The sequence below is a fragment of the Lactuca saligna genome, chromosome 7, assembly GCF_052625555.1.
Source record: "Lactuca saligna cultivar CGN05327 chromosome 7, ASM5262555v1, whole genome shotgun sequence".
In the NCBI taxonomy this organism is placed as follows: domain Eukaryota; kingdom Viridiplantae; phylum Streptophyta; class Magnoliopsida; order Asterales; family Asteraceae; genus Lactuca; species Lactuca saligna.
Window position 1 is genome coordinate 11694326 of NC_136423.1, and position 10356 is coordinate 11704681.

At 40.6% G+C, this 10356-nt stretch overlaps 2 protein-coding genes and 1 non-coding gene across 3 annotated transcripts; 2 read left to right on the plus strand and 1 right to left on the minus strand.

Annotated features, from left to right (window-relative positions):
* Window positions 1–276: 276 nt before the first annotated feature.
* Window positions 277–384, minus strand: LOC145007781 (small nucleolar RNA R71). Its single transcript, XR_013663147.1, has one exon. It is a non-coding gene; the product is annotated as a small nucleolar RNA R71 (small nucleolar RNA).
* A 1066-nt stretch (window positions 385–1450) lies between these two features.
* Window positions 1451–2113, plus strand: LOC145006660 (uncharacterized). The gene is made up of 2 exons (XM_078965737.1): window positions 1451–1519; window positions 1649–2113. The coding sequence occupies exons 1-2, from the start codon at window positions 1451–1453 to the stop codon at window positions 2111–2113; spliced, it is 534 nt and encodes a 177-aa protein (XP_078821863.1).
* Window positions 2114–3785: 1672 nt separating this feature from the next.
* Window positions 3786–6067, plus strand: LOC145006661 (uncharacterized). Its single transcript, XM_078965738.1, has 3 exons — window positions 3786–4162; window positions 4503–5155; window positions 5931–6067. The coding sequence occupies exons 1-3, from the start codon at window positions 3786–3788 to the stop codon at window positions 6065–6067; spliced, it is 1167 nt and encodes a 388-aa protein (XP_078821864.1).
* Window positions 6068–10356: the final 4289 nt, after the last annotated feature.

Here is a 10356-nt window from a genome sequence, read left to right on the forward strand (position 1 = left end):
GCTAAAGGTCCACATACTCGCCCAGCTAAAGGAAATTCCTTTCTATGGAAAAGACCACGAAGATGCCTACAAGCATTTGGATGAATTCAATGATGTATCTGATTACTTTAATGTTCCAAATGTGCCTCGCGAGACTCAGCTACTTCGCATGCTTCCAGTGACATTCAAAGGTGCTGCAAAAGATTGGCTCAAGTCACTTCCCCCTGGATCAGTCACCACATGGGCCAAGATGAAAGAAGAATTCATTGATCACTTTTGCCCACCTTCCAAGATAGCCAATTCAAAGAAGGCCATTGCTAACTTTGAACAACAAGCTTGAGAGTCGTTATATGAAGCTTGGGAGAGGTACAAGAGCTTGCTAAGAAACTGTCCACACCATGACCTTAATAGCCAACAGGAAGTCTCCATTTTCTATGATGGAGTCAATGTTACAACTAGGCAGTTACTTGACTCGCAAGGCCCGCTCACAAAGAAGCCACCCCCGGTGATCAAGGAATTGATTAAAGAATTCTCTAAGCACTCTAGAGAATACCATAATCCAAGAAATGATGCTACTAGGGGAGCCGCATATGCAGCTACTGAAGACTTGTCAGCGGTCATGGCTATGCTAAAAACCATGGATAGGAGGATGGATAAAATGGATCAAACAATCCATGCTATTCGGGTGGGTTGTGAAAATTGTAATGGACCTCATCTTACTAGAGACTGCGACTTGGATGAAAATGGCAACAAAACGGTGCAAGTATGTTACTCAAGTGGGGACCAATACAATGAAGATTGGCAAAAACCAAAGAAAGAGTGGATCCCTTATGAAGAGTACAAGAAGGCTAAGGAGGAGAAGTACAAGCAGAAAGGAAGAGGTTTTTACCAAAAGGAGGAGCCGGCACAAGAAAGAAAACCAAGTTTGGAAGAGATGCTTACCAAATTTGTAGTTGCTTCAGAAAAGAGACATAATGATCATGATGCTGCAATTCAAGAAACAAGAACTATCCTATGAAACCTACAAGCATCTATCCACAACATAGCAACGCAGCTAGGGCAACTTGTTCAACAAATAAACTAAAGATCACCGGGCGAACTTCCTAGTAAAACCGAAAATAACCCACGAGACGCGCACATAAATATAGTTACAACAAGAAGTGGGGAAATAATCACCCCTCTGGCCCCTATTCAGAATGAAGCACCCAAAGAATCACAGAAGGAGGAAGCAGAAAATCAAGACCAAAACCAAAATCTTCAAGATACAGAGCCTACTCGCCGAGTCCAGAACCTGCACTCGGCGAGTCCACTGCCAAATCCGAAGGAGCAGACCCCTGAAAAGCTTTACCATCCTCCATTGCCATACCCAGCCTGAGCTAAGAAAGAGAAGCAGGAAGAGGAGTACCAGAAGTTTCTAGATCATATCAAAGCTCTTCAAATCAACATACCCTTCATTGAAGTTGTCGCACAAATGCCCAAATATGCAAAATTCCTTAAAGAACTTCTCACGAATAGAAGGAAGATGGAGGAAGTGAAAAAGGTAGTCCTCAATGAAAACTGCTCAGCTGCTATACTAAATAAGCTACCAAAGAAGAAGGGTGACCCGGGGAGCTAAACTTTACCTTGCCAATTTGGTAACTTGGCTACCATTCATGCTTTGGCTGATTAGGGAGCAAGTGTAAACCTCATGCCATATTCATTCTTCAAGAAGTTGGATCTCCCGGAACCAAGGCCAATTCGTATGGCGATTCATTTAGCAAACAAGATAGTTACTTTTCCAAGAGGCATATGTGAAGACTTACTGGTTAAGGTGGACAAATTCGTATTTCCCACTGATTTCATAATTCTAGATGTGGAGGCAGATCCTCAAGTCCCAATCATCCTCGGAAGACCCTTCCTCAACATTGCGAGTGCTATAGTAGACATGAGGGGCTCGAAGCTCACTTTGCGGGTAGGTGAAGATTCAGTCACGTTTGGGGTTGATCAACATATGAAGTATGCTAGGAACAGTGATGACACGGCGTTCTCAATTGACATGCTTGATGAATTATTGGAGGAATGCATAAAAGATTCCAGCAAGTCCGCAATATTTGATGAAGAATTTGATGCTGAAAAAAGACTTAATAGAGATTGAGAGGTTGCTGGAAGAAGATGAGTTTGAAGAATTGATAAAGCAATCTGACACTTCAACTCGCCGAGTAGGGCCGAGCTACTCGCTGATATCATGCTTGGAAAAGACAGAATTCGTAAATCCAGCTACCAACTCGCCGAGTCGCCTACTTGCACTCGGCAAGTACAACAAATAGAACCCAAAAAACGAGCTCAAGACGTTACCAGAACATTTGGAGTATGCTTTCCTTGAAGATGGCAATCAAAATCCAGTAATCATAGCCTCTGACCTTTCCAATTCTAAAAAGGACGAACTAGTGCAAGTTTTGAAGAAGCGAAAGCGGGCCATAGCATGGAGCATCACCGACATCAAGGGAATAAGCCCTTCTTATTGTTCTCACAAGATTAATCTAGAAGAAGGAGCAAAGCCGGTTGTACAGCACCAAAGAAGATTAAACCCAAATATGTAAGAGGTGGTCAAGAAGGAAGTGGTCAAACTTTTAGATGCGGGGATTATATATTCCATTTCCGACAGTCCGTGGGTGAGTCCGGTCCAAGTGGTGCCCAAGAAAGGAGGGATGACGGCCATAACCAACAAAAAGAATGAGCTTATTCCGACACGAACGGTAACCAGTTGGAGAGTGTGCATCGATTATCGAAAGCTAAACGATGCCACTCATAAAGACCATTTTCCCTTACCTTTTATTGATCAAATGTTAGAAAGATTATCAGACCATAGTTATTATTGCTTTCTAGATGGATTCTAGGGTTATTTCCAAATACCCATAGACCCAATGGACCAAGAAAAGACCACATTTACTTGCCCAAGTGGGACTTTTGCTTATCGACGCATGCCCTTTGGGCTATGCAATGCACCCGCGACATTTCAAAGGTGTATGACAACCATATTCCACGATATGGTGGAAAAATTCATGGAAGTTTTTATGGACGATTTTTCTGTTTTTGGATCTTCCTTCCATGATTGTCTCACAAATCTTAACTTAATGCTTGCTAGGTGTGAAAAAACCGACTTGGTCCTCAACTGGGAGAAATGTCACTTTATGGTAAAGGAGGGTATAGTTTTAGGCCACAAGGTTTCCAAAATGGGAATTGAAGTGGATCAGGCAAAGATTGACACCATTGCCAAATTACCCCCACCAACTAATGTGAAGGGCATTAGAAGTTTTCTAGGTCACGCGGGTTTTCACCGGCGTTTTATAAAAGATTTTTCTAAAATAACTAGACCTCTAACACAATTACTCTTAAAAGATGCACCATTTAATTTTACTAAAGAGTGTTTAGAAGCATTTGAATTTTTAAAGGAAAAATTGACTAATGCCCCGATCATTATTGCACCAAATTGGAATTTACCATTTGAAATAATGTATGATGCTAGTGACTTTGCATTAGGAGCTGTCCTTGGTCAAAGGGTTGATAAGCACTTTCGACCCATATATTATGCTAACAAAACTCTAAATCCGGCCCAAAAAAATTAAACCACCACGGAAAAGGAATTATTAGCTGTGGTGTACACTTTTGATAAATTCCGCCCTTATTTAGTTTTATCTAAAACAATAGTTTTTACTGACCACTCTGCTATCAAGTATTTGTTTGCCAAACAAGATGCCAAGCCAAGATTGATCAGATGGGTTCTACTTCTTTAAGAGTTTGACATAGAGATATGAGACAAAAAGGGAATGGAGAATGTAGCAGCTGACCACTTGTCAAGGCTTGAAAACCCGCGATTGCAAGAAGATAGAGTTGGAGAAGATTTTCCTGACGAGCATATTATGGTGACCGTGGGAGAAGAACCATGGTTTGCAAATATAGCTAATTACTTCGCTAGCAAATACATCCCAAAAGATCTCACAAGTCAAAAAAAGAAGAAATTCTTTTCTGAGATAAAGTATTACTTTTGGGATGAACCATATCTTTTCCGAAGCTGCGTGGATGGAATCATACGAAGATCCGTGTTCGGGAATGAAAGCCGGAAAATATTGGAGCATTGTCATAGCGGGCCAACGGGTGGACATCATGGAACACATTACACTACTAAGAAGATCTTTGACATTGGGTTTTATTACCCCACGATTTTTAAAGATGCATCCCAATTTGTCAAAGAATGTGATGCATGTCAAAGAGCGGGAAACATTTCATCTCGTAATGAAATGCCACAACATAGTATCCAAGTGTGTGAAGTATTTGATGTGTGGGGGATCGATTTCATGGGACCATTTCCCATGTCCAAAGGCAACAAATACATATTGGTGGCGGTGGATTATGTATCCAAGTAGGCGGAGGCACAAGCTTTCCCATGACCGAGGCACCCATTTTTCGATTGATCAACTAGAGAAGGTGCTAAGGAAATATGGGGTAACCCATAAATTTTCTACATCCTACCATCCACAAACTAGTGGACAAACAGAAGTGACAAATAGAGCTTTAAAGAGAATCTTGGAGAAATCGGTGGGGAGCAATCGAAAAGAATGGTCAAAAAAGCTAGACGATGCACTTTGGGCCTTCTGTACAGCTTTCAAAACCCTTATTGGTATTACACCATATAGGTTAGTTTATGGAAAACAATGTCATTTACCGGTGGAGATAAAGCATAAAGCTTTTTGGGCTTTAAAGACGTCCAATTTCAACATGGAGGAGCTCAAGAACAACCGGTTAATGCAAATGAATGCTCTTAAGGAACTTAGAAATGATGCTTACATTAGTTCTTTAATCTATAAAGAGAAAACCAAGAGTTGGCATGACAAGAGTATAAAGGAAAATAAAGAATTTCATGAAGGCCAAAAGGTGTTGCTCTTTAATTCAAGGCTAAAACTCTTCTCGGGCAAACTCAAATCAAGATGGGATGGTCCTTTTCTGGTGAAGGTGTTTCCACATGGTGTTGTAGAGCTATTGTCAAAAGATGGAACACCTTTCAAGGTCAATGGACATAGGGTCAAAAAGTATGAAGAAGGAGTCCCAAGGAATGAAGGCATGGAAGAGTTGATGTTGCTGGAAGGGATTGTAGCCTCACAGAATGGGAGGAGTCCAGCTAATGATTCCTTAAAAAGAGGCGCTTCCAGGAGGCAACCCGAGTTTAGATTTTGCATTTCTTTTTCCTTTACTTTCTTTTTAATTTCTTAGGATCTTTTTCATTCATCTTCCTCTGAAAATATAAATGCTTGAGGGCACGCAATGCCTAGAGTGTGGGGTGGTGGGTTAAAATTTTGAAAAAAATTCAATTTTTGTCAAACTACAAGCTTTACTCGCCGAGTAGGTACGTGTACTCGGCGAGTACTTGCCAAAATAACCCAAAAAACGCGTAAATGTTGTTCTACTCGCGCGAGTAGCCAACTTACACAGACGGTTTATAATTTGTGAAATAAGGGTTTTCACCCATTTTACCCACACACTCGCTGTGCACAACCACCCTCAAGCGATTTCTGTGATTTTTGGCTCAATCTTCGACTTTCAAGAGAAAAGGTATGATTTTTACACTTAAAACTTGTAAAAGGTTAAAGCTTTATCACTTCTCTGCCCTTATTTTGTCTAAAATCGGATTTGGGGGTTTCCTCAATTTCTAGGGTTTTGATTTTACCATGAATTAGGAGGTGTTAGGAGAACTTTCTTTTGGATTAGTGGTTATTGGACTTTGTACAGCAAATCCCTAAGCAAAATTGGGTGTTTTGGATAACCCATATATGTTCGGCAGGAATCTGGTCCCGATGTTCATCCTACTCGCCGAGTAGGACATGAACTCGGCGAGTAGGAGGCTATACAGATCTGTTTTATTCTATTTTAATTGTTGGGTGTTGTTTTGTTTGTGCTTTCTTAATGTTGTTATGCAGGTACCATGTCCAAAAAAGGTCAGACTTTAAGAGGGAGGAGCCAAGGGGACATCCTGTGGCTCTCGTTTCGCCAAATCACCTCCAAATCGTCTCAAGCCCGTGCCAAAAACAAGTTAGAGGCTTTGAAACAGAAATAGATTCACTTGCCCAATGTAGTGGACTGGGATTGGTTGGGGGAAGGTTGATTTGGAAGAGGAGCTGACACCATATTTGGTGAAAGAATGCAATATGCGGGATTCAACCATCATATGTGATGGTTGGTTACAATTATTCAAAATTCAAGAACCGGTCTATACTGACTTATGTTGGGAGTTTTTTGCTACCATCTCATTCCGAGGTGGTAGTGAGTACTACAATCCCAATGTAATTTCCTTTTCTCTTGGTGGGGAGCTACGTCAATGCAGCATGGCTGAATTTTCATGGAGGCTTGGAATCTATGAGTAGAGCACTATGTTGACTGAGGACTTTGAAGCTTTCTTGGAGAATTGCCACAAAGATCTCCCCGAGGCAGTGGTTGCTTCTACCTGGTGGAATGCTATTGCTAACCGGGTGTATATCCCGTCTACCGCACAGGAGGGTCACATTCGCTCACCGATCCACCATCTCATTCATCGTTTTGTTGCCAACACGATTAATATGCGGAAGGACTGGGACAAGGTACCGACCCTTGACATCTTCTATCTTTGGAGTATTATTACTCCCGATGTTTTCTGCAATCTCCCCTACTGCATAGCCAAGTATCTTACGGAAGGGGCTGTTAAGGAGAAGGTGAACTCCAAGATTAACAGAGGGATGTTTGTGACAAGGCTTGCAAGGTCATTTGGGATATTAGATTTGCAAGAGGCAAGGGCGCTGACGGTCATTTATCCTGCTCCGTTCAACACAACATTATATAGGAGGGCAAGGATCGTGGAGAAGTTTGGAGATTCTTTTTCTATTCCACATGCGGATGAGTCGGCTATCCCCGAGGAGCCAGGAAGGCGAGTGAGGCAACGAAATGATCGGGTACGAGAAGACCCACCGGTTATTCCGATGGAGGAAGACAACGATGGATGGAATCAAGTGGAGTACCGACGATATTTGGATGATACTGGAAGACGGGTCAATTATAACAATCAATCATTTGAATACCTTTTCGAACAAATGAACATCGCACTGAGACTCGGTCCCGGTTATCCCTACATTATGAGTTGGGAGGAAAGGATAATGAGGGACAATGAAGGAGGAGGAAGTGGAGCCGGAGGAGCTGACATGGAGGAAGAGGATTGAAGATTTTATGTTTCATGTTTTATGTTTTGTGTTTTATGTTTTTTTTTATTTATGGTGTTTGCTTTGAACAAATGTTGAACTTGGACGATTTGGTTTCTTTTAGGACTTTTATTGCTTTCACTTTTGGTTGCATATTTTTCAAGATTGGAAGGTTAGGAATCATATTAAAGTGTTAAGGGTCAAGGTTCAAGTAAGGAAGTGAGGGATGCTCAAGTAAGAGTGCGAAGTTTTGTCCTTAGGATTGAGTCTGTTAGAGTTGAGAGTGATGGAGGGTGTTGTTGCTGAAAGGTTTAGAGAAAGGGTCAATGAATTATTCAATTCAAAACCTGAGTCAAGAAGAACACAAGCTGGATCAGTTTTGGCAATACAACGTCTACTCGCCGAGTGCACAACTTCTACTCGGCAAGTACATGGGTCATTACACGTAATAACTGCAAGTTAAGAGCTACTCGCCGAGTACGCGATACTACTCGCCGAGTAGATCGACATTTTTTGAGTTCCAGAAATGTGTTGAGCACTTTCACTGCAGTACTTGTCTATTTTTCGTGAAGAGTTGTTACTGGAGATTTCTAAGAAGCTTTTTCCTTGATATTTTCGAGCTGTCAACCACACGAGACGAATGACACCCAAGACATGGATGAGCTGTTCCCATGTCTAAAGTCAATTGAAGATGGAGCTGAAGAGAAGAGATATCAACCTAGCGACTGCTACCCCAGGGGAGTTTGTTCCAATTCCCTCTATAGTTAGTATTTTTATTTTGGCATGATATGCTGTCACACCCCAAAACCGAGAACGGCGGAATACCTTATGGGGTGGAGGACTTCATGTTCAGTATCATAACAATGCATAATAGGAAAAACAAGCAACAACATTCATTACATTAATATGTTAATTTTAATACATGTGTGTTCTGTACATTTAAGTAGACACCAAAAGTATGAACAAAATAAAAGATGAGTCTTATATGTGCTCCATCTTCCCAAAAACCGCACCAGTACCTATTTATTTTTGACCTGAGAATACAAGTTATTTTGAAAACGAGTATCATCATAAAGTTGGTGAGTTCATAAGTATTTAGTGTCATTGTTTGTATAAAAATGTATGCAAATCGCATAGTATGTCATTTATTAACAAGGTTTGAAGATGATTTCCAGCAAAAGTAGTCTTCTACCAAGACTTAGTCATTTGTAAATTCGTTTCTTTGAAAATATAATTAGTTTTCTTATGAACGTATCAGAAATGAAAAATACAGTTTAATACTTGTTCATTATAGAGAAATAACATAGTTTCACCCAGCAGTATCCCTACCGGTTAAGTGTATTAATGAATGTAAACTCCGGATAGTATTAATTGTGTACACACCTCGGGATGTGTGTGTAATTGAATGTGAGCTCGTATGTAACCATACTGAGTGATAGTAGTGTAGTGGTTGACCCTCCAGGTCACCAATAGTGTAGTAGTGTTTGTCATCCTTGGGCCTAAGAGGCTCGGACTGTAGCTAGCAGTCGGGATGGAGGAAAATATCCGTCTCGTATAGATCTATACACATAGTGGTCGCTCTCCCTCCAGGAGGCGATAATTATCCGACGATCGCATAGCAATAGGTCGTATAGAGAGATAGTGCATCACATTCTGTTATAGTATTTTCTTCCGTATGGTATTCAGTATTCTATTAGTATACTTTGTACTGTTCTCTTGATGTAGTTTATAGTATTTATTCTTGTAATGATTAGTGTTTCCTTAGTATAGTGTATAGTTTTCTCTTCATATCGTATATTGTACATATAGTCTTGTAATTGTACTCATCATAGTGTGTATCATAGTAATATCAGAAATGAGTGGTAGTTCTTAACTATACCTATTATAGTTAAATTGAGTATTTGACTGAGCGTCTTCGTTATGTAGAAGCATCGAACTAGAGTGAAAACTTTTATGTCTAACACAAATATACAAGATATATAACTAAGTATTAAACGACAATCAGACAGATAACCTAACACCCTAAGTCCACAATCAAACAAGAACATGAAATAAGGCCAGTTATCAGTTCTAAGTCCTTCAATACTTACATATATAAATATATTGGAGTAGACATGATTTGGAAATAATTTAACGTTTGAAAACAATGAAAATCAGTTTCGAGACAATTGATCTTTGAAAATGAGGTAATAAACATTTGAAATAACTTTACTGACAATATACTGTAGAAAATCCTTTTGATAGTAAGTTTTAATCACGTATGATTGATACTGCAATGTATCAAATTCAACTTGTATTCCCCCCCCCCCCCCAATAAAAGTAGTTAAAAACATTTGAAAGGTTAATTAAGGGGTATGAACTCACCATTGAAGGTAGGGTTCGAGTATGCGATTCGTGTGAGTGTCAAGTGTCAACGGATGCTCTGCACGCGAGTAACCCCTATTAATTATATGATGACACATATATAAGTTAGAGTTAACATGTTTCATGACTAAACGTGATGGGGAAATCTCTCCTAAGGCTTGGAATCACTAGGGCTAAGTGTCTCGTATTATTTACTGAATGATCTATGTAAGTTTAAGGCCAAATGTGGGTATTAGGGTGTGTGTATGGCCATAAGGGTGAGTGTGCGGCTGGAGTATGCGGCCGTACAGGGTGTGTGTGCAGCCGTACACTCCTTGCTTGAGTTCCAGATGTTGAGTGCGTGGCCTTACTCTCACTTTGGAGGGTATTATGAGTGTGTGCAGCCACCTGATGAAGGTGTGTGGCCGCACTCCTTCATAGGATGAAGAACATGAAGAAGATTATGAGTTTGGGGGTTGGATTCAAGTCTTTTACCTCTATAACAAGCTAAATGATGGTGTTCTTCACGTTTTAGAGGCCTTCTAGTTGTTCTTGGGTGGGTTTCTAGAGAGAGAAAGTATAGAGAGAGAGAAAGGATGCAGCCAAAAGTGAATGGAAGGGGGTCCTCCACTTTATATAGGGTTGAGTGTGAGGCTGGAGGGGTTTGCTACTGGGTGTGCGGCTAGCTTGGCCGCACACACTAGTTGTGCGGCCGCACACACCTCTCTTGGTGTTTTTGGCTGGATTTTGTGATGCAATACCCTTCCTAATCCTTCCTAAGGTCCATATCTATGATATATTAAGCCTAAAACACTAGCGCGGACTCAATTTATTA